Source organism: Strigops habroptila, chromosome 1 (genome assembly GCF_004027225.2).
Source record: "Strigops habroptila isolate Jane chromosome 1, bStrHab1.2.pri, whole genome shotgun sequence".
NCBI lineage: Eukaryota > Metazoa > Chordata > Aves > Psittaciformes > Psittacidae > Strigops > Strigops habroptila.
The window spans coordinates 62,402,129-62,425,988 of NC_044277.2; the positions used below are offsets into that span (position 1 = coordinate 62,402,129).

At 38.6% G+C, this 23,860-nt stretch overlaps 1 protein-coding gene across 1 annotated transcript in view; it reads left to right on the forward strand.

Annotated features, from left to right (window-relative positions):
• Positions 1-23,860, forward strand: part of LOC115604515 — a 28,324-nt gene that overhangs the window by 3,638 nt on the left and 826 nt on the right. Inside the window, exons 5-16 of the mRNA XM_030477733.2 lie at positions 3,992-4,025; positions 10,863-10,913; positions 12,954-13,031; positions 15,971-16,107; positions 16,675-16,794; positions 17,316-17,346; positions 17,521-17,542; positions 18,140-18,164; positions 19,114-19,152; positions 20,517-20,618; positions 21,778-21,883; positions 22,266-23,195. Of these exons, the coding sequence (XP_030333593.1) occupies positions 3,992-4,025; positions 10,863-10,913; positions 12,954-13,031; positions 15,971-16,107; positions 16,675-16,794; positions 17,316-17,346; positions 17,521-17,542; positions 18,140-18,164; positions 19,114-19,152; positions 20,517-20,618; positions 21,778-21,883; positions 22,266-23,195 (1,675 nt within the window). The remainder of the gene's footprint in view (positions 1-3,991; positions 4,026-10,862; positions 10,914-12,953; positions 13,032-15,970; positions 16,108-16,674; positions 16,795-17,315; positions 17,347-17,520; positions 17,543-18,139; positions 18,165-19,113; positions 19,153-20,516; positions 20,619-21,777; positions 21,884-22,265; positions 23,196-23,860) is intronic.

Genomic DNA, 23,860 nt, shown 5'->3' on the forward strand with positions numbered 1-23,860 from the left:
CCGCCTGCTACGGGCAGGGACACTTTCCACTAGACCAGGTTGCTCAAAGTCCCATCCAACTGTTACAGGGATGAAGCATCCACAACTTCCCTGGGCAACCAGGAAGTTGTGGATGTGGCACTGTTCCAGTACTTCACCGCCCTCAAGGTACAAGATTTCTTCTGTATATCTAATCTAAATGTACCCTCTTTCAGTATAAAACGATTCCCCATTGTTCTATCACTACCTGCCCTTGTAAGAAATCCCTCTCAAGCTTTCTTGTAGGCCACCTTTAGGTACTGAAAAGCTGCTGTTAAGGTCTCTCCTGAGTGTTCTCTTCTCCAGGCTGAACGAGCCCAACTCTCTCAGCCTGTCTTCATAGGAGAGGTGCTCCAGCCCTCTGATCATCTTTGTGGCCCTCCTTTGGACTTGCTAGAGCAAGAAGGTTTATGTCCTTCTTGTGTTGGGGGGCCCAGAGCTGAATGCAGTCTTCCTGGAACATGGAAGACTAACTGTAATGCTGTTTTTCTCAGGTGTTTGTGTGCCACTTCTCTTTCAGTTGTAGATGAGAGACCTCCGTATTTCAAGACAGATTAATAGTATTGTTACCTGTTGGCTGATCACTTTAATAGCATTGACTCCTGTTTGAGTCAGTGGCTCCACTTCCTCCAAACACTTTTCCCCTCCAGGATTCAGTCTTGTTCCCTGTTGATCCAGTAAAAATCGTACAGTACTGTAGTATTTTTCTTATCCTGCCAAATGTCCTTGCTGATGCAAGGAGTTCCTTTGGCTTTGTGGTTGTTTCTTTTCATTTCCTAGCTAACATTCATAGTAATCCATTTATTAGTCTTTCTCCCTTTTAAAGTAGAAAACCTAGTGATTGTTTCTTAGGAAATCTGCATTTAGTTTTCCTTCTGTTTCACTCTTGGAAATCAGTGTATGCTAGGCTACATCTGTCAAATGATCAGCTATCGAATTAGATTGTTACCACTTGCATTCTACGATACCTGAAACTTAAATATAGACATTCTCAAGTCTTTGCTTAATTTACAAGATATTAGGTAATATTTGAATTCTGTATGGTGTACCTCGTTAGAGTTCATTTAGTTTCTATCGCTGAGAGTTGATTCTTTATTGTGCCAAGAGTTTGTATTTCTCACTGGCTTCAGTGTTTGGGACTATGATGCCATGTCCTTGAACTGGGGCTTGGGTAATAAGCAGAGCACACATTTGTGGTTTTTTTTCTAGTGCTGAGAATTCATGAGGCCAAACTCCTGTAAAAAGTACTGATGACAAATGATTGTGGGGTTCAGATGACCACAGTACAAGGCTGGGTATATCTTGTGCATTGAGCGCTTTATCACCTCTGTATAGTTGCGTACTGACAGCTTTGTGGTTTTGTTACTGAATAGGTATTGTGGGTGGAAAATTGCTTAGACAAAAATACATGTGCATATAGTTCCTAGCTCTTTGGGAACTGGAATTGGCTTGCATTATATAGTTTGAGAAACAGTTGAATGTTACTTTTAGCCATTATGGTAAAATGGTTAGAAAAGTTTACTAATGCTTTTCATTGAACTAAGTCTATAAGAGTAATGGGGGGATACAGTGCATGAAGGGTGGGTGGGTTTTGGGTTTTGGTTTTTTTTTTTTTTTTTTTGACAGCTGAGAAAAAAGCTAGGCCTTTGAGGGAGGAGTGCCCAGATAAAAATACACCTGCTGTGTATATACCTAGAATATGGTGGTATGTAACATATTTTATTCTGGTTTTGCAAATATGTGTTATCTTTATTGTTCAGCATGCTAGAGAGGAAAGCCTAGAGTGGAGTGTCTTTTTCCCATATATTTTGAACAGTCCTTTGCAGGTATGGCACTAGCAGAAGAGCGTTGCCTCTTCTGTGAACTGTATTTGGAGCACAGATGAAAATTGTTCTGATTCTATCAAGGATTCAAGGTTCCTTGCCCTCCCTTCATATCTGGGAATAGATAGGGTAGAAATGCCTACTGTGTTCAATAAGGAGAGGAATCTGTATTCAAGACTCTAGAACCTCATTAGAAACAAGGAATGTTCAGATCTGTAAAGAGTGACTAGTTTTTGTCTTCACTGTTTTAGTGTTCTCAATCCTGCTATACCTCTTGCCCCTGATTTTTGTGTATCAGAACCTGTGGTTGAAAATACCTGATGTACAGGCAACTTTTCTGTCCTTTTGTATGATGTTAAAATCAACCATGCTGGAAAAGCATTTTAATTGGACGTTTTTGTGTTGATACTTGAATGTTAACATAGCTACGTTTTGGTCAAAGGAAAATTGCCTTACTGATCTATTGTTTATGTTTGGTCTCAAGAAGTGTGCTGTTATGTTCTGCAGCTTATCTTCATGATCCAAAGAGGCTTCAACTGTAGAGCTTTTCTTTTGCAAAAACCCTTTATTTGCTTAGCATGAGCTTGAAGAATTGGAATAAGTAGTTTTTCTGTGTATTGGCTCCTGACATCTAGCTGATATGATTTCAAAAGTATGTATGTTTAGGAACAACTGAATTATGTTTACATAATACTTAACTGCACATGAAGCTGTTTTGTTTGGTAACCTGTGAACTTGAATTGTGTGGAAAACTAATTTATGCGGTAGCTCTTACAGATTACATTGTGTGTGGGAGGTTTGAACCCTAAAACCCAGCAGTTTTTGAGTTTTGGCGTCTCAAAGTTAGACACTTTGGTAGAAGTTACCCTAACTTTTCATAGTCTTAGCTCAAAAACAGCTGTTGCAACTTGCTTTGCAACACGACCCAGGACAGAGAATCAGTTTCTTACCTTTTTTGTGAGAATCTTAATTCCTGTTATAGTTTCCATTAATAAAAATAATCCAAGTGCAGTCACAGTTGATTGCCTGAAAGTGGTCAGGAAGAAATTCTTTGAGCAGCACCTCACAGTTGCTAATCTTTCCTACACTGAGAAGCCAGGTATTAGCAGCTGTTTGTTGTAAAAACTTAGTAGAATGACAAGTAACTACAAGGGAGACTGTGTCTGTATTCCAAGCTTATAAAATCCATCACCCACTGTCTGTGGTGATAGTGGGATTTAGGTAACTTCCTTTGTTATAACTGCCATGAAAGAACAGCAATTTGGCTTAAACAATTATCAGTTGTGTCAGTCTTGCTTCCTACTGAATTGTCACATTGACATGCAGCGTCTCTTCCATGCCACTGAATACTGAAAATAGAACACTGGACTCTATGGACTGCTCTGGGCAGACAGCTACTTCACTAGTAGAATGATCACGGTCATTGTTTCATTCTTCTAAATGGCAAGTTTGTGGGGTTTTTTTGGTCGAAAAGTTCTCAAAATTAGTCAGGATTGTTTTAGCCATGTTCTGAAATGGAAATTTGAGTTCCTCTTTTCCTTATATTCTGCCAAAAGCAATCTGTTCTGGATTCAGCTGCTGAAAGCCACTTTTCCTGTTTTTCATGATATGCATGAACTTTCAGGATATTTGGCTAACCTTAAGGTTTTGCCAAATCCACACAAAATGGTGTGTGAGCTGCTTTTTCTTAGTTTGGTCTCGCTTTTGGAGTGAATTTTCTCTCTTTTTTTTTTTGTGTGTGGTTTTTGGTTTTGTGTGTTTTTTTGTTTTGGTTTTTTTTGTTGTTTTTTTGGAACTGCAACTTTTGAAAACTTAAGAACTATAATCATGCAGGACTCAAGGTTTTGTCTGGCATCCTTGAAGTGTTGCGTTTCAAGCCACAATCATCTCTTAAAACTTCATTAATAACGGGGCTTTCTTGAAATTAACCTTGTATTAACTGTAAGTACACTTTTGTTAGTACTTCCAGCTTTTGCAGAAAATCATAAAGGCTCTCATTTTTCCTATTTGATGATGGAAACTTTGGCCTGTAATGTAATTCATCTGCAAAGGCTTCTCAAGAAGTACAGGTTTTTGCCTTCAAATGGTGCAGCAAATTAATTTCTTTTTCTTATTTTATTTTGGGATGACTTGCATCTTCATAATTAAAGAAAGAGAAAGTCCTGAGACCCAAGACTGTCTATTGTAAGTATAACACTTTTTTCTTTCCAGCCTCCTAGGATAGATATTGTTTGGGGATTTTAATGTTTGTTGCTTTTCTAGTAGTTTGGGTATTTGTATTTGCCAGATTTATGTGTCTATCACTGTTTCTGTTTATAAGCTGAATGTTCTTCCAAGATTTCTATCTAGTGAACTGCTGAGCAAAGAAATATTTTAGAGCACAAAACATTAATTATGCTTTTCCACATCTAAATATTTGTATGTCTGTCTAGATGGATAGTCAGTATTTTAGTTCCTTACCTTCCCAGACTAAACCTCTCCCACCTGTCTATCAGCTTTATGTGCTCACTGCTAAGCTTCAGACAGTATGGTAAGAAGCTAAATCGGCAGGTTAACACGTTACTGTTGCAGATACAGCTCTATGAGTGCTGGAGTTGCCTAGCTGCACCACAGGAGTGTTCTGCCTCTCTTTATTGTAGTGGACTTGGAGTAGCAAAGATCTATTCAAGGTAAACTCAGTTGTTGGGGTATTTTTCCCTCCAGAAACTGAAGATGTGAATCCAGACTGTCTTATATCAATGAAAGTAAGAATTGTGTTGAAAGGTTGAAAATGTGGGATATGACTAGCTCATAGTGGAAATGGAAATCTTGTTGTAAAAGCACTGATGATGATGTACAAGACTTTTAAAGTGCAGAAAGCAGAGAATATTGGCAGATATGGGAATACTGATAAAAACCACTGAGAAGATTAAAACCCAAAATGTCAGTCATCACAAGAAATTAGCCTTTCACTTCTACTTTATCTTCTTAGCCTGTTCTCCTAAGAAACAAGGCTTACATTCTGGCTTTGTCATCTGTTCCCCAGTATCTTTTGAACACCTCAGCCTTTTTGAACCAAGTTGATCAAGGGTTCCTGGAAATACATATCTGCACAGAGAAGAGTGATGGTGTCAATCCTCTACTGAGGGAAGCGCTGCAGGCTAAGCTCACCACTTACTGGACCCTGAAGAATCAACAGAAGAGAAAGATTTAGAAAAGTATTGGTCAGAGTCAGTTTTCTAAGGGGCTTCATTAGCTGCTGTCATCATTTGGTGTTGACAAGAGAATATCAGTGCCAAGACACATAATCCAAGTGTGTGAACAGTTATGAGACATTTTGCCTCAGCAGACATGAGTATTGTGTACAGATCTTCCCTTTTTAGAAATACTCATAACGAAGCTCCTTGACTGAATTTCTGCAGAAGTTTGAAAACCATACACATCTCCTGAAAATCCACTGGATTTGAGCAGTCCAAAATTGTATTTATACCTCAGCAACAACAATAGATTTGTTTCGCTATGGGATAGTGGTTTTGGTCAAAGACAATTTCTAGAGATTTTGTATTTCTTGTCAGAAGCTGTCATTAAAAGTAATACTCACTAGCTGAAGAGCTTCTTGCTTCAAGTCCATATAATCTTGTTTTAGAGGAGTAATGTAAAGGATGCGTGGAACAGAAAGTGAGACTTGAATTAGGGAACATAAGGTGTGCAACAAGACTAACAGAAAAAGTGGTAGAATACAGGAGCCTGTTGCAAAGACCTACATCTCTAGGAAACAGTACTGCTTAGTGTCCTACAAGCTCAGCATTCCATGGAGAATTTGGGTTAAGAATGTATGTTCATTATAAACACTGCATCTCTAGAAATGTCAGTTTGGAATCTTTCAACTGTGATATGTCTTACAGAATGAGAAGAATTAAAAATATCTGATTATTAAAGTGAAGAATCCGGATATGAAACTTTGGTAAAAAAGTTAAAGCTAACTTCTGGAGGAGACCCAGCATCACAGGATACTGCTATGTCAGAAGCATTGCAAGATGTGCTTTAATCCAGAAAGTTCTGTGCCTCAGTAATCGTTTTGAAGCAATCAGCACTTTTTACTTCTAATATGAAAGGGTCATTCATATTGAATTCTGCTTCACTAAAGATCCAGATGTGAGAGGCCAATTTGCAAGCCACCGCTAGGGTTTCTTTGTCCAAAAGAGGCTGAAATTTGGCCTGATGAAGTTTATCAGTATGTTTTAGTTGTGTTGGTCTGGATTTTTTTTTTTTTTTTTTTTTTTACATGTAGAAAAGCTTTTCACCTGAATAACTTCAAAGATTTCATCTTGGGAGTTGCAGTGTGGAGTTACATATTTAATATATATGCAAAACTCTCCCATGGACATATTACCAATTATACAAATAATTCTCCCTCTGGAGCCAGCTGATCCAGGAAATCCATTGTACCATTGTATTGTCATTGAGATACAAGAATAAATTCTGATTTTGCTTGACCTTTTTTTTTTTCATTTTAAATAGTTGATCATTTGTAGACTTACATAGTAAGCATGACCAAAAATTGTGCTTCATTTGTGGAGTTTAGTGAAGTCTTGTGAATGAGCATGTAAAGTGTGGATATTCTTAAAGTAGGTGCACTATGTGAAGTATGAGTCTAGTATTATCTCAGGATATAAATTAATGAGATGCTCATACTCCAGTGAAACGTGGCAGCCTGTTCACAGAGATAGAGTTCAAAGAGCCAGGAACAAAAAAGTATGGATGTTGTCCAAGTAAAGAATGAGTTTTCTTGTCAAGTTTTGTCCCAATGATTTCCAAGTATCTCAAATGTACACTGTCTGAAGAACAACAAGTACTTCAGAGTATGAGGTCTGACACATTTAAAATGTTTTACACCAACATCTGTCATTTGTTCCTTGCTGTAGAATTTTTAAAGAAGTCCCTTTCTCAGCAGGGAGAACACCACCAATGCTGCTATCACTTGTAAGCTGAAATTAAAACAGACAAATCATTTTGATTTTGAATGTTTTCAAATGATATGTGCCATGTACAGTATCCTCTCTGAACTCATCAAAAGTAACTATTCATAATCCAGAAGTGATGAGCCTAAGTAACCTGGCTATTTAACTGTACAATCTTCTTGACTTTGAAGTCAGTTAAGTCAGGAAATGCATCTGTTTCCAGATGATTGTGTTTGGAGGAGTACCACTTTCTGTAGGAAAGACATCTGGGTACCACGTGAGTTTCCATATGGCAAAACTATCACTAGTTATTTTTGTGGTAATGACAGAATTGAATATGCCTGCTCTCCAGCAGTTCAGAGGAGAGCAACTTAATGGAAGATGTGGGAAGAGAAAATGCTGAAGTTCTAAGACTTTACTAAGAGCTAAAGCTCAGTTAAGTATATAATTTTGTCAAATGATTTTTTTGCCCAATGATACAATTGGACAGATGGAAGACTTCTTTCAGGTCTAGCTAAGGCAGTTGGATGCATGTGTTCAGGTTTAAGGAGTGGAAGAGACTGAACATTGCTGCTTTTTCCTGGGACCACTTGTCCAAAGCAGGCAGAAGTTTTGAAAACTTCTTGCTTTGTGCAAGAGACATCAAATGGTGGGGGGATGCCAATATAGATGTTAGGCACATGTTCCCTGGGCAATAGCAAAATCCAGTGGTTTACTACTAAAACAAGACAGCTCAGGTAGGAGGCATAAGATAGAGTATGAGCCCTACTAAAGCCATTTCTGGGCTGCCTAGCTTTATTGATGAAGCTAATTTGGCATTAAAAAGAGCTGATTAATGGAATTTTTCTGCACAGCCTGTGGAATTTTAATTGCGTTACAGGAAGATGCAGAATTAGCTTGCAGTACTTCAATAATACACATAAAAAGTGTAATAAGGGATGTTGCAGGTGTTTAATCGCTGGATCTAGCAACTTGCATCTAAATTCTTCAACCTAAAACCTTTAAGTAGCATCATGAGTAAAGAAAGCTTCATTATAGTCATTCCATAAAGCTTGGAGTCAAGGAGAGGAATTGTATCTGAAGATAAGCTGCATTTATTTAACAGCACTGACTACAAGTTGTCCCTCCAGTGAAAGCACATCTGTTATGTATTCTGCTTTCGGTTCACCAAAGGCAACCAGCATGTCAGCTTTATGATAAGTATTTTAACATCTCCCTTCATGCTTAGCGTCTGTCAAGCCCTGGTTAGTGTGCATAAGGTGTAAGACTACTGCTACATTTTCAAAGAAAAGAAACCTGGAAGTTCTTTTCGGAGTTACAGACTAGAAGATAAAATGCTTCAGAAGCCATAACAATAGACGTATTAAGATTGAACAGTGCTCCAGCTCCCTTATGACTTCTCTCTTGGGGAGTTGCCCCATAAAATGGAATAAAGAGTCTTTATGCACTTCACCTCTTGTATTCAAAAGTGAATCTCCTGTGCTGAGTCCAGTGTCACTTTGTTGCCCCTGAGTAACTGAATTTAACAATGTCAGAAAGTGTCCTTAAGTTTTGAAACATAGCTGTTTTATTTCTGGCAGTCATTAGGAATGTGTGTGTATTACAGATACATGTATAGTTGTAAAAGGCGGAGAACAAAGAAACATATTCAGCACTGTGTCACTGAATATTGAAAGGAAATGGAGTTTTTACTTCATATGGATAACTAATGTCTGGAAAATGCCCCTTACTAAATAAAACCGTTAGTTGGAACGGGTTTTCTGAGACCGATTAGGTGATTTCCAAACTTACTGATGGAAACAGGACTACTGCCAGTGCTGGATCATCACCTGCTTACTGAAGCCATCTCCAAGGGCAGAGTCTGCTACCTGTGTTTAATCAGTTTGTGATTGTTCCTCTATCTTAAAGAGGAATTTCATCCTAACGTTTAATTTGTGCCTCCTAAGCAACTATTTCTGGCTACTACTTGTTACAGTGTTGTCACATCCTCAAAGGGTTTGACTAATCATTGTAGCTGCTGTTCAGGAATCTATAGTATTAGCTCTCCTCTTAGCCTCTGCTTTACCAGACTAAACAAGTTCAGCTCCCAAACCCGTTTTCCTGAGTTACTTGCCTTGGATAGTTTGTCGTCGTGGTCCTTCTGCTGGACCCTCTGGTTTCTTCACATCCCACTTGAACTGGAGAAGGAGCTTCACAAGTCCCAAATAATGGAGGATTAGATATTCTGATGTATACTGCCTGTGCAGTTATCAATATAGGGTTTGCCTAGTTTGTGGGAGATGTACCTTTGGCCAATATTCAGCTTGTCATTCATCATAACTCTGAGGTTCTTTTTGTCAGTGCAGCTGCCCAGCCAGGGAGATCCCAGCCTGTGCTCATGAATGGGATTATTTCAGCTGTGGATCTCTATGCTGCTTATTTTGTTTCTTAAAGTTTCTTTAATCCTTAATGCTCGCTACTCAACTGAAACTGTTACATTGGTTGTATCCCAACAACCAATTAAATTTCTGCTGTCTGTGAATTTACCAAAGGTGTTCTATGCATCCTCAAGGAGGTTATTGATGATGATGATGATTATTGTTTTGGGCCCTGGAATCAATTTTTGGGGTACTCTGCTGTTTACTGAACACCAAGAGGCTGTGCTATCGAGTGTAGCAGTACAGCTGATTTTCAGCTCATGGCTCATTCTGATGTGCTTTAAGGGAAAATACTGTTGTGGTTTGATTTTGAGATGCTTTAGAAATACCTTGCATTATTAGTAGCGTTACAAAGCCATGTGGCTAGTAAACATGAATTAAATGTTAGCCTGGAAACCTACTGTTGCTGAAAAGAGTGTCTTCAAGATCATAGGTGCTTGGTTAAACTTCTGCAGGCAGCAAGGATAATATTTACTAAATGCTTTTTAAATTTTTTTTTAAAGATTGAAAACACCTTAAAACCCCAAACTTCTACCTTTGGTGATGGTAGCAGCTACAACTTGCTTTTTGGCTTCACCATATTTGTACACCTCAACCATACTAAGGCAGACTGCACTGTGAACTGCTTCTGGTGCAATTCTGTGCAAACAGAATTTACTCCTAAAAGTAAACAGAAAGTAAAGTGCTAAAAATCTTGCTTTGCAGGTACCTATTCATGTCATTTAGTATTTGGCCGTGTTGTCAGTCTGCAGATGCTCGACCTGGAATCTAACTTGGGCTTCAGGCAGTAACTGAACAACTCTGGGATTAAATAATTTTTGAACTTGCAGAGTAACTGAAGATCTTCTTTTGTTCTTGCCACCAGAGACTTTGATGCTTTTTACTGGAAAAGATGGATAATTTATTATAAGAACTTAAATTGGCATGACTGGAAAATGTCCTCATTTCAAAAACAGGAATTACATTGACAAATACATGGTTAAACTTTCACTTTCTTGTAACTGAGTACTGGTGTGTCATCTTGTTTTAATATTGAATCTGCAACTTAACAAAATACTGGCATCACTAAAGCACATTTGTGGTTTGTCTGTGTCTATGGATTTGAGGGAAGAGAGGAGCAAGGGAAAGAAATTCTGAAGCAAGGGAGTGGAAGTACCTTTACAAAAGCATATCTAAAAATCCACTTGGAAGCTCTGAGTGATTAAGAATACATACAGAACCCTAAAGGAGATGCAGTTTAATGACTTTTGAATTATCTGTGGGACTGTGTTTGGGCTCTAATTGTTCAGACCAGAAGTTTTCTGTCAGGTACCTGTGACGCAGATCAACTCTCATGGACAATACCGAATAGTTAAAATAATATAAGTAGTATAAAAAGTGCTTAAAAATCAAAGTAAATATTGAATATTCTGTGCTTCTGTGACATTCATGTATTTGATATATTGTGTTGGTGGGGAAGAGAAGTGGAATTGAAGACTTTTTCTTACTTAGAGCAGTAAAGCTACAGAAGGAAAGTGTACCAAGATGGAATACTGCTATCAGTGAGCCTATATTAAACTGTAAAATGAAGATAACAGTTCAATTCTCTAACTTGGTTGGATGATCTACAAGGTATTTAATAAAAACAAGTGAGAAGTAGTCTGACTGTCAAACTATTATCCTAGGTCCTCCTGCTCCAGCCCGAACTTCAATGAAGTATGAAACACAGAGACCAGGTAGCTGAATGCAAATGAGCTAATGTCCTTTTTCAAGTGTAACTTTGAAATCAGCAGGTTTTGTTTGAAAGATGACCAAAGCAGGTGGCTGATTGTGGTTTAGGAAGAAGCAATACTAGTTACCAAACATTTAAACCATTGATTTTCTTCTGTGCACTGGTTAATCTGTGTAAGAAAAGATCTTAAGAGAATATGAAGTTTGAAGTATTTTCACAGAAAGACTTTCAAACTTGAAACACAGATTCTGTCTTCCTGATTATCTGATAACATCTAGTATCAATGAATCTAGCTGTGTTCGTTTTGGTTTTGTTGTATTTGTTTTGGTTTAGCTGGTGAAGTTTTCCAACAAAATTTTATAGCAGGAGTATGTGTACACATACAATACAATGGAAGTTTGACAAAACAAAAGTGTATAAACCAAAAACAGTATGGGTTGTTTCTTATCAGGATGATATTAAGACAAGAGTATTTACTTGTATGTTAGGAAGCAGGAAGAATATGGCCATTACCCTGTGGAACCCTTAATCTTTTTCTGTGTGGATCTTTCCATATGAAGCCCAAAAGACCGGATGTCTTTCACTGTGAGCTTGCGAACAGCCAGCTTACACTGAACGCTGCTGCACAGGCACACAAATGCATGAGAACTGCGTAATACATTTAAGTGTTAGGAAAAAATCTGTCCATGGAAATTGATTATGTGGTACCAACTTATTATATGTTAACTCTGTTACACTGTGCTACTGCTGTGTGTCACCTCAGTCAAAAAACCAGAACAACGGAGAATACAGTCTTGTTAAAAAGCTGAGTTCTGGTGGGAATGGGACACACTGTTGCTGTGGCAGGAGGTATTTTCTACCACAATTAAATTGCAAGAGGTTTTCCATTTAAATTAATGCTGGAACTTTGTGATTTTTTTTTTTTAATGTTTTTGTGTACCCTGGAATTTGACTTGGTGGCAGCACAAGCATATTCCTAGTGGAATGAATATTTAAGAGCAAGCATGGAATTTCCTATCCTTCTGAAGTTTGTGAATTTGTGGGTTTTTGGGGTTTTTTTAATCCATTACCTGGCATCCCGGGGAAAAAGACTACAGTAACTGATCAGTGCTTGTGGTATTTCTACTTGTTAGCTCTGATTTGGAGAAACTAGCAGTGTTTATGACACTTACGAAACTCATCAGTCAGTTAAAATACAGCTGGATGTAATTAGGAAGATGGGTTATATTTCTGCACATTTTTGGTTTGGGTTTTTTTTTTTTTTCAGATTAAAAATATGTGTTTTAACACTTTGGCATGCTCTTTTATAATGGCTAACACTTGAATACACTTACACCTCTGAGGCTGTTTTGCAGATACATTGAGCTGAACTCGTCTGATGCTCCAAGCTGACCAGGAATACTTTAGAAATGTTTTAGGCAGTGCAAATACCAAACTATTAAAACTCCGTGAGGAACAAGATACAGCCCTGATTGCAACACTGCTAGTTCAGGCTCAGGAACATACTGTGTTGTGTGGCTTCTAGTCTGGTCTGCCCAGAGTACAAGAGGCATTTGCTATATTGGTGAAGATTGTGTTCTTTATTAGAGTTAAGGCAATATGGTTCCTGAACTTCAGACTCCAAACAAGCAGTCTCAATATGCTATATAAGTATTAGGGTTTTAGGGGAAGAAGGAGGTTGGTACATTGTGGTGCCTTGGCATTTTTTTCCTTTTTTTTATAAGAGCTGACGAGGTCTGGGACATGCACTGAATGTGAACGTGGCATCTTTTCTCAGTAAATTGGATTGTGTTAGAAGGTCTGTTTTGTTTATTTGGTTCTCTTCTTGAAGACATTAATTCCTTGTGTGTAAAATTTTTATGGAAAACAGAGTGTTGGAATCTTTTTGTGAGTGACTGAGATCTTGCCCATCTTCCTTACACGTTTCAGAGTGCAAATTAATTTTGTCCCCTTAAGTCTCCATTAGAAACTCCTCTAAGATAATAGAAACCATGCAAATTGTCTAATATGTAATATCTCTTTATGTGTATATTTTTTACCTTAGTGAAGAGAGGACTCACAAAGGACATAACCTGTCTGAAGGATTTTATGAATGATCCCAAAAGAGAAGAACCTCTAGTTGGTATGTTTTTTATTTTCTAAATGGTATGTCTTTGAATTTGTGACCAAATGGCTTTTGTTTTTAAATAAAAGGTGGAATTTTAGATATTGTTTTGTTTTCTGTGTTGAATAATTTATAGGATATCCTATCTCTTACGCTTTTTAAAGGTTAGCTTATTACACTGGGTACTATAAAGGCCACCTCCTTTATACACCTTAATTGTTAACACAACTCATTCCTGAAGGAGCCATCTTATATAAGAGGCTTTTTTCCTTTTAAGAGGAATAATTGGGGTTGGAAGAGACCTCTGAAGGTCATCTGGTCTTAACACTCTGCAGGGTCACCCAGAGCAGGTTGACCAGGACCATATCCAGATGGCTTTTGAATACCTTTGTGGTGAGAGACGCCACAACCTCTCAGAGAAACCTGTGCCGGTGGTCAGTCACCATCACAGTCAGAGGTGTTTCCTGATGTTCAAACACCATCTCCTGTGTTTCAGTTTGTGCCCATTGCCTCTTGTCCAGTCACTGGGCACCACTGAAAAGAGCCTGGCTCCCTCTTGGCTCCCTCTTCTCTTTACACCCTCCCTTCAGGTATTTATACATGTTGATAAGATCCCCTCGGAGCCTTCTCTCTTCCATGCTAAACAGTCCCAGCTCTCTCAGCCTCTCCTCGTAGGAGAGATACTCCAGTGCCTTCATCATCTTCATAGCCCTTCATATGTCCATGTTTCTTGTACTGGAAAGCCCAGAACTGAACACAGCACTCCAGGCATGGCTCTAGTGGTGCTGAGTAGAGAAGGTGGATCATCATCTCAGCCTGCTGGCAGCACCTCTTCACATGCAGCCTGGGATACCATTGGCCTTCTTGGCCACAAAGACCCATTGCTGGTTCATCTTCAACTTGGTGTTCACCCAGGTCTGCTTCTGCCAAGCTGCTTTCCAGCTGATCAGTCCCCAGCATGTACTGGTACCTGGCCTTGTTCCTCCCCAGGTGCAGGAATTTGCGCTTCCCCCTGTTGAACTGCCAGCCTGTTTCTCCAGCCTGCGGAAGTCCATCTGAATGGCAGCACAACCTTATAGTGTGTTAGCCATCCCTCCCAGTTTCGTGTCATCAGCAGATGTGCTGAGAGTATGTGCTACCTGATCATCCAGATCATTAATGAAGATTTTGAACAGGACTAGACTCACTATTGACCCTTGGGGTACACCACTAGCTACTGGCATCCAACTAGACTCCATTCCACTGGTGACTGGTCATCTGGTGATTCTTTTGTGGTTTTCCTTTTGGTGGGATATACAGGGGTTTCTTTTCAGTGAGATATTTTTCCCCACTGTCTTAGGGAATACTTAAAGTAATGAGACAAATTTTAAGGGTTTTTTTTTTTTTTTCTAATTGCTAGATTAGGCAACCCTTAGCAGAACAGCAATGCTACTTGTCAGTGGCCTTGGTGCTTCTAGTGTGTGCTGGTGGCCTAGAGAGATATGTTCCTTGATAAAGAGCTAAGTAGCAAATTTAGTATTAGAGAATTTCTCTGTTTAATGAATTGTCTTGCTGTTACTCTACATATGGTACTGATGTTAAAAAGCATAGCAGTTTATTGTAAGTATTTTTTAATAGAAAAAGGTGAATAGCAAAGTTTTATGTTGTATACTCAGTTCATTTGGTGATAGTTTATTTTCAGAATTATGTTTTATCAGTATAATACTGTAGTGGACCTGAGGTAGAGTTCAGTTTCTTCATAGCAGCCTGTGTGTTTTGGGTTTGTGACTGAAACTGTTGACAACACACCAGTGTTTTGGCTGTTGCTGAGCAGTACACAGTGTCAAGACTCTCTTTTTCCCTCTGCAACCCCACCCCTCACCCCTTGAGTAGTCTAGGGGTGGGCAAGAGACCAGGAGGGAACAAAGCCAGGACAGTTGAACCAAGCTGGCCAAAAGCATGTTCTGTACTCCATAATGTCTTGCTCGGCAATCACGGATGAGATAAAGGAGGAAAAGGGTGGTGGTGGTTTAGCTTCCAAGGTGGCTGTTCAGATTCAGACTGGGTGTTGGTCTGCTTGTGGGGAGTTGGATGACTGGTTTTCACATTTCCTTCCCCCCTTCTGTTCCTATTAAACTGTCTTTATCTCAAGCCACGAATTTTCTTGCTTGTGGTGATCTTTTCTCCCCATCCTGCTGAAGGGTGTGGATGTGAGTGAGCAAGCAGCTGGGTGGTGCTTGGTCGCTGCCTGGGGTCAACCCATCACTAAAACACGGTGGAAACTATGATAATAGGGAACAGCTGCAGGTTTTTCCTATGTTTTTTAAGCTGCTTATAAACTTATTACATTTAAGCTGTTGAGAGTAAAACTTTTCATGCTAGGTATAGGCCTCAACTTTGGAGATTTCTGAATACTGCTATGGCATAGTCTTTCATTCATTTCTAGGAAAAATGAAGAAAAATCCCATTTTTCCTGTAATTCTTAAAAGTTTATGGAAGGTTTTTAAATTATAAAGGATTCAATTTCGTGAAGAGATTATTGCCTTTCCTGCATGTGCTTTGTGCTACTTGGACACTGTCCCAATTATGTTTGACTAAGTAGTTTAAATGCAGTTTTTAATCTAGGTATTTGCGTGGTATTTTCTATTCTTATTTTCTTTTTTATATGCACTTCTCAGTGAATTCTCTTCCTGACTGTGTTGAATGTAGGGCTTGCTCTTAGTTTCTTGAAAACATCCCAGGCAGGGAAAAAAGTACATGAAATATTTTATTTTGGTGGGCTTGCAAATCTGTCGTAAACAGTATTTTTCCTTTCAGAATAAAGCATTGTAAAGAGATAAATTTAACTGATGTGGGTGCCTCTGAAGAGGTGTTGAAATTCTGTAAATAGAATACTTTTATTTATTCTTTTTGGCTTTTAGTGATCAATATTGAAGAGAATACTTTTGTTTATAGCAGTCTGTACCCATTTTTTACAGGTTTAGAACATGTGGTTGAGATCAGATTTGAAGGAAGAAAAGAGCCGCATTATGAGTGCAAGCTGTGTGGGTTTAATACAGAGATGGCACCTATGATAGAACACCTTAGTGGATATAAGCACAGAAGAGCATACATCGTGAGTAATTTTGATGCATTTTGATAACAATTTCGTTATAATGCTCCCCCCCCTTTATTTTTTCTATAAATACTTACATCAAGTTTGAAGCTTAAACCCCCTATGTGATAAATTGCTAGTACTTGTATGGTTGACTCTTCATGGGCCAGACCAACTCAAATAGCTGTGAAGTTGTGAGCTGTTGAGGAAGTGCAATCCTGAGGTGTGTGTCTGTACCTGCTCAAAGTCTGTTCCTAAGTGTTTTGATTGCCTCCAGGGTCAGGTTCCTAGAACAGTGTGGTTCTTTCATATTCCTCAGCATGTCCACAGCATTGTTGGGCATGGTACAGAGCATGTCACCTTTTGGTAGCAAGCTTTGCATGATATCCACTTTTTGTTTTGAAGACTGTTTAAGCAACTTACAATTAAAATGTAATCAGTTGAGTTACAGAGAAGAAGCTAGTTCATAATGTTCAAAATGATGTTTACCAGTCTTTTGGAAGCTTGTCCAAAAGGTGAAATGTGCCAATTTTTTAATATAGTGATGAATTTTGGTATTGACCATTTCAAGCTGGTTTTTGTCGACAGTCTAAAGAATTTCCAGATAAAATGAAGAGAAAGACAGCAGATGTAAAAGAATGCAAAGTCTCGTTTCTCAGACGGATAGCAGGAGAGCTAGAGAAATCTGAAGGATTAAAAATGTATAAGGTAATTGCAAGTAAATGTGAAGTATCTGGTAGTGTGTCTTTTAGCAGTGTATTTATGTTTGACCTAGTAAATTTTAAAAGTACTGCTCACAAAGCTTGTTCAATTTCTGTGTGTTTCTAGGAAGTGTGGTATTAAATTGAATTGAGGCTTAACTTAAAGTTGCCCTAAAAATATATTTGGAAAAGAATTGTATTGTTGAAATTCATCTGAAAAAACAAAGCTGTTTATTTTTAAGATGTAAGGTTTTTTACATAGAAAATGTCCAGTCTGAATTCAGTAGTTCAGAAATTTTATTGCTTTACTTCAATGACTTTTAATTTTTGCAACTTAAATTTTCTTAAGTGTAAGCAAATTTTCACTCAACTTTCATTGATATTTACAAGATTATATATATCTATAAAATGATGTGCTACATTATGCTGTGGTAAATAAAAGTACTTGTTCCATTTCTGAAGGTAGTAGAGACTGTTGTTATGAAATTTTAAGCAGAAAATCTAATATGAAACTATTCCTATTCCTAGATTGAAGGTTATGTAAGACCAAGTACCTCACGTAAGTCTATGAATTACTTGAATATAATCAATTTGATGTAATTGATATTTGGCCTAATTTGACTTAGTAGTTGAACTCAAAGGGTTTGGCTCATTTAAAATGTTCAGCCTGTAATAGAACAGGAACATGGTGAAAACCCTATGATGTTGCTGATAATTCTTTTTTATTTTCTAGCCCCATCAAAGAAGAAAGCAAGGTGAGAATACTATCCCCACAAGAGAATCAGAAGAGATTTTTGGGGGTTTTGAAATCTCTTATTAAATCTGCTTCTCTGTAACGGACATTGTCACGTAGGAGGAGAAGATTTTGTATTGTCTTTCCACTCTACCTTCTCCTCTTGTGTAAATTGTTCCTTTCTGCCTGAGAGGAAGTAGTAGCTGTGGCTTTTGAAATATTGCACTGGTTATGCAGTTCAATAGCGTGATGTTCTCATACACAAGAAATTGCAATTCAAATTTCAGGCTGTTACCTGTTCATCTGGAATACCATTGGCTGAGTAAGTGGTATAAAAGGCACCTCTGTTCATATAGGAAGTAAAAAACCCACCTTTTTTACTCATGTCCTTTAGCTGGTCTGTAAAGAAGCTGATCAGTATTACTGAATTCTTTGAGAGTCAGTCAGAATAAGGAGCTTTAGGAAATAATAGTATTTTAAATATGCCATAGAGAAAAGGTAGCCTGTATGGGTAAGTGATAAAAATTTGGAAATTGAAATATTTAGATACTATGAGTAAAACTAACTTCTTAGAAATCTTTAGAATGTATCTTAATGTTGTCATTTCTTTCTTTTTAAGGTGGGAAGATGATTATAAGCATGAGGTATGTACAGGTTGTAATTATATGGGTTTCTTTTATGTTGTAGCAATTTCCTTATGCTTTGTTTTCATGTTTCTGAAAAACTTTTACACTTTGGCTTCTTTTACTATTTTATTAATATAGTTGCAGAAGCAAAACAATTGACCTAATGACCATATTTTTGTGTTCATCACAGCAGAGGGGGAGGGAATACTGTACATCCACCTTAGCTCTCATAATTCCTGTTCAAAGTCACTATGAGTGTTAGACCCAGTGTCTGCATGCCAGGCCCCCCAACCTGTGCTCTGCAGTCTCCACTTCTCTGTTTTGCCCCTCATCAGATCAAAGGTATTCTATCTATACTGAAGGTTTGGTTTAAATCTATAGGTATATCTAAAGCTTTACAATCCTTTTTTCTAATTCAAAGATGAAACTCAAAATGATCTCTCAAGTATCCATCCTGAATTGCACTGGGCATAAACACTGAGGACTGCCTCATTCTTGCCTTAGTGGCAGAGGTGGTTTTGTAACCTGTCATATTTTGTGGTGATATCTTGCTCTTTTAGGCCTCAGGCTGGTCAGGTACTGTGCTAGAAGCATCTGGGCACTTGCCTACTTTTAGGCATGAGATTGGACCTGAGTGAGAAAGGCCTGGGAAAGATAGCTCTTGTAGGTATTATTATAGTATAGTAACAGTATAGTATTTATAATAGTATAGTATCTTGTAGCTTAGGTGTGAAATGTGTTCTTCCTGGTATCAGAAGTAACACAGTTATACTTTTGTAGTAGCTGCTACCCAATTGCTGTTGGGGCTCTAATGTGGTATGCTTATGGCTGTGACCTAAAATTACTATCTTTTTTGCATTGACTTTTGTTGTTGGATGAAAGATTAAACAGTCTTGTTCAAAATGATGCAACAAATACTGTAGTATTCAGTCTTTTAATTTTTCTTCCCCATTCTGCAATCCCACAGAATGATCCTGTTCGGAAACAGAAAGCTCTAGAGTTCTTGGTAAGTATGTAAAATAATTGTGATAGGAGTCGTGCAGTTTCACCAGTATGATGCAGTGAATATTGTGAAGGAGCCTCTGATTTACTGGTTGAACTCATTTGACCCCAACATTAATTTCTAAGTTCTATTTTAACGGGCTCTGCTCTTTGAGAAGCTGGTGCAGCTGTAGCATAATGTCAGCTGAGAACAACTTGCTGGATTAAATGTGAGCTCTCTACCTGTTCTCTGGATTGTTGCTGCCATTGCTGAGGAGCCACCCTGCTGAGCAGTATTAGCAGCACTGATATTGCTCAAGTGCTGTTGGCTGCCCATATCTAATGGGAGTGTTGATAGTGGTGAATGAGAGGAGCCAGTCTCGTCTGGCTGCCTGTGGTGCTGTGGCTAGTGCTGTTGCTGCAGAACTGGGCAGCCAAGTGAAACTGGGTGATGGTAGAGCACAGCTGCTGCTGTTGGACTGGGGAAGTGTTATCAGTTCCCTTGCTGTTAGCAGTGGCATAGTAAACCTCTGTTTGTCTTCTAGGTTTATGTTGTGAAAATATCTGGCCACTTAAATTCACCGTTTTACCCCATGAAAGTCATGTTCTGTACCTAAGGCAATTACAGTATTTCATTTGAGTCTGATTTGTGTTTATACACTGAAATCAGAAGTAGAACAATTGGAGATGTGTGCTTCATTTCTTTTATGCTTCATTACTTGTGACTTTAGGAAGAGGTAGAGAAAAGCAAGTCTGGGCATAATCAGTAAACTACCAAAAAGGCTTGGTAGACAGTGAATTGATTTCAATCTTCAGGAATCAGTTATTCCTTACAGCAGGCTGCCTATATTCTTTTAACTTACTTTTATCATTTATAACTTCATATACTTACTAAGCAGTCTCTTTGGACGTTAGAAAGACAGATATCTTTAATTGTTCTGCGCTTTATAGAATTATATCAATATTTTCTGGTATCTCTTATTCCCAAAACTACACATAGGAAAATAATAATGGAAACTTTCATACTTTTGTTACTAAAATGGGCGAATTGATGGCATTTGATGGTGCTGAAGCTTACTTCTTATTCAGTTTCCTACACAGACAGCATAAATTTAGGACTTGTGCCCTTCTCCATCCGCAATAAAATGTTTGTGACCGACAGTACGGAATGGCACAGACTTCCAGGTTTATGTTTTACCTTTTATCGGGCCACAATTCTGTTCACAATTGTCTTTCACATGTGTGTATGTATATGTGTATTATATATGTCTTCTATATCAATTAATGGTATAAATTTGGTTATACTAAAATCAAAGTATAACTTTGGTCTGTTTGTGTGAATGACCCTTCAGCATCCTAGTGACCAATTCTGACCATGTTTTTCAACAGGAGACTTTTCACATCACCTCAGACTCAGAAGCAACACTTGTTGTTCATGTTACACAGGAACTCACCGAAGCTTTGAAGGCCTTTTGTGAAAAGAAAGCAGCAGTAAGTAACTTAATCTTGATTGGAGATGCTTTACCATTGGAAGGAAAGGAGTGGATGAACTCATTGTGTTAAGACCCTGCCAAACTGTAACGGTTCAGGCATAGGTCAGAAACCCCCAGTTAAATACACTTTAATTTTTGTTATAGTTTCTGTGTACTAAATACATTATTTGTGTGGCACATTTCTGTTAGTTTTCCGTCATCTTCCATTTATTTTGGTTTGCTTTTGCATGTGATCTCCCCCTGTTTTGGGCACCATCTTGCTTCATGATGCCTGGTTGTCATCCTTCTTCTTTAGTTGGTACCTTGCTTGATAGCTTTTCTTCTAAGATTTATCAGGCTTTAAGTGCTACCCGAATGTGTCACTTCTTTCTTTTGTGGGCACGCGGCTAAGTCTGCGTTCTGGTGGCTTGTAGCTCTGCTCCCAGTTGAGAACTTTAATACGTTAAGACTGAGGTAGGCATGATGTTCCTGTCTTTCTGTTGGCCCTTACTTCTGTAGCTTTTTTGCATAAAAATTGAATACCTGTAGAAAAAAGGGTCTGAAGAAGGACCAGAATCTGCACAGAAATGATTATCACCTCTGGAGCTACTTGCTCACAAAATTCAGCATGTGTCTTTCTGAAAGATGTTTCAGACTGGTTTATAATAATAATATTCCATGTCAGAGGAGCTATGGTAACTGTGCAAATGCCACTACCACCTTTTTGAGAGCTACACTTGCAAAGATGTTATGCAACTGAATATAATAAAGTTCTCATGACCTAGTTAAAAACTGTTGCTGTAGCTTAATCTTATGCAGTAGCTGAGCCCTCCATCCTGCATCCCCAACTAGAGCCAGGATTTGCATACGTACCAGCTTTATACTTTAGCCAGGTGATGTTGAGGGCTATGGGGCAATAAAGACATTTGAAACAGGTGACACTGTCTTCCCCAGACGTCTCATTCTATTCTCCAGACACATACCTCTTCCAAATATACTTTTGAAAACTGTGTTTTAATGTGGCAATTGTGAACACCAGAACAACGCATCCTTCATCCAGAGTTTGCTGTCACCTAAAATTGTACTTCACTAACTTTTTGTGGCGAGCTTGCTATTTCTTTTAGAATGCTGAAGGTATGAGTTTAAAACCAGACATTCTTACCTTTTGCCTTACCTAGGTTAGTTATACTAACAGTCCGAGGCCACTGATGTCGATATCTCAAGATGAATTTCCAGGAAGGAAAAGCATCCCAAAACACTATAAGCCATATGGAAAATCCAAAGGTAATTTAGATATTTTGTTCTACTAGTTTGGGTCTATTCTTAACACTACACAGGTTGTGAAAATTGACTGTTATGGCCAGGCATAGTGCTTCTTTGCTAGAGTACTGTGTGTCGCAGTTCAGGATATCATTTTATGAAGCCTCAATGACTTCAACCTTGACTAAGTTGAACACTTTTGTCTCACTGAATAGTATTACAGCAGTAAATGTTACTGGAAATGCAAGCAGTAATCTTTCCTAAACTATTTAACATGGGGATTTTGGGATGAAAAGATGCCGGACTCAGGTAAGACATAAAACATCAAAAAAAATCCAGAGTAGTTGTTTTTAGTTGATACTTTAATATTTTGCTAACTTTTAGTGCCCTTTATTTATTTTTTCAGGAAATTCTAACTGGAATCAAGAGGTTTTGTCTCAGTATGAAGAATGTTCTGTGGATGCTTCTTTTGCTCCTGCTGACTCCTACAGTCACCAAGCAGATAACGAATCATCTTCCTATGGACTAAGATCTGCTGACTTTGCAATGATGTCTGCACTCAGGGACTCTTTTGCTCTGCAGACTGGAAGTTCTGCCAGAGGTATCAGTGAATGGCTGAGACAGTTGAGGCGATCAGCCTCAGGCAGTGATTCAGCAGTTGGTGGGGCCTCTTCCTGTGAGGCAGGCCTAGCGAGCCAGTACTCAGTAGACTGTATGTCCAGCGATGTGCGAGGAAGTAAGCGCCATGGTAACAGAATCTCATATGGTGGGCAGTGTACGAAATGGAGGAATCAACAACTGGGTACAAAAGCAAGGAGTATAAATGAGCAAGGATTACCCTATCCCAATTCTGCTGCCTCATACCCTTCATCTGGAAGATATTCCACAAACTATTCTTCACAAAGCTATTCCTCTTACCAGAATGATGAGTCTTGTGCATCATCTGCAAATTCTGCTGTTTCAGGAAGAAGTGGCTCCAGGTGGCACCAGGACTCCAGGTGGAGTGAACGGAATGAGGGCTCTAGGTGGAGTCAGAGCTCTAGCTGGAACCAGGAGTCTAGCTGGACCAAGGAATCTAGCTGGAACCAGAAATCTAGGTGTCAAGGATTCAGGCATCAGAAGTCAGGCTACAGGAGTGATTTGAGTTCACATCAGTACTCATTTTCTGGCAGCGGTTCATACAGAGGTTACCAGCAATTCAGAAGCTCAGATAAGATGTTTGATGAAGATGCTGTTGGTCTTACTCCCAACGTTTTGAATAGACTGCAAGGAAAGGATATACCTACAATGACCAGGGTGCTCAAGCAGTTGGCCCCGTATTATCCAGCACTTCAAAGTAAGATTGTGATTAGTTCTCATGTAAAATGAGTTACATCAACACAGGTGCTTTAACATAAGCCTGAGATTGCATGTTGCAGAGAGTCTGAGCTCCTTTTGCTGAACATCTGAATCAGCTGAAGAGAGAATAGTGTTAATGGCCTCTCTGAGGAGACTTTGCCTCTTGACAACTAAATAGAGCTGTGAGTGGGAGGAAATTTTGATAGCACAAAAATTTCCTGAATTGAAAGGTTTGTCCTAGGTCACCTTGCTAACTAGCATCTTATAGCACGATCAGAGTTTATGCTGTTGGGGTGGCAGCTATGGGGAGGGGAGGTATTGGCATAAGGAAAAACCAGTGGAATGCACGCAGAACCAAGCTTGGCTGGTGGTGTAATAGATGAAAACACTCCGGATGGATCAAACACATTGGGATAACAAAAGAGAAATGTTACCAAAGAACTGGTTTGTAATATGCCGAATTATTTTTTTCCAATTATTGTAAAGTTATTCCTTAATGTTAAAAATAGTGCTATACTGTTAAAAAGAAAAGGTTCTCCTTTGAAAACAGATTGTGTGAGGGATTTAAAGGGAGGTGGGCATATGCTACTGGATCGCTGTCGTTGGGTGTAATTTTGGACAAATGCAAACTCTGCTGATGGTACTAGAATTAGTTGTTTAACT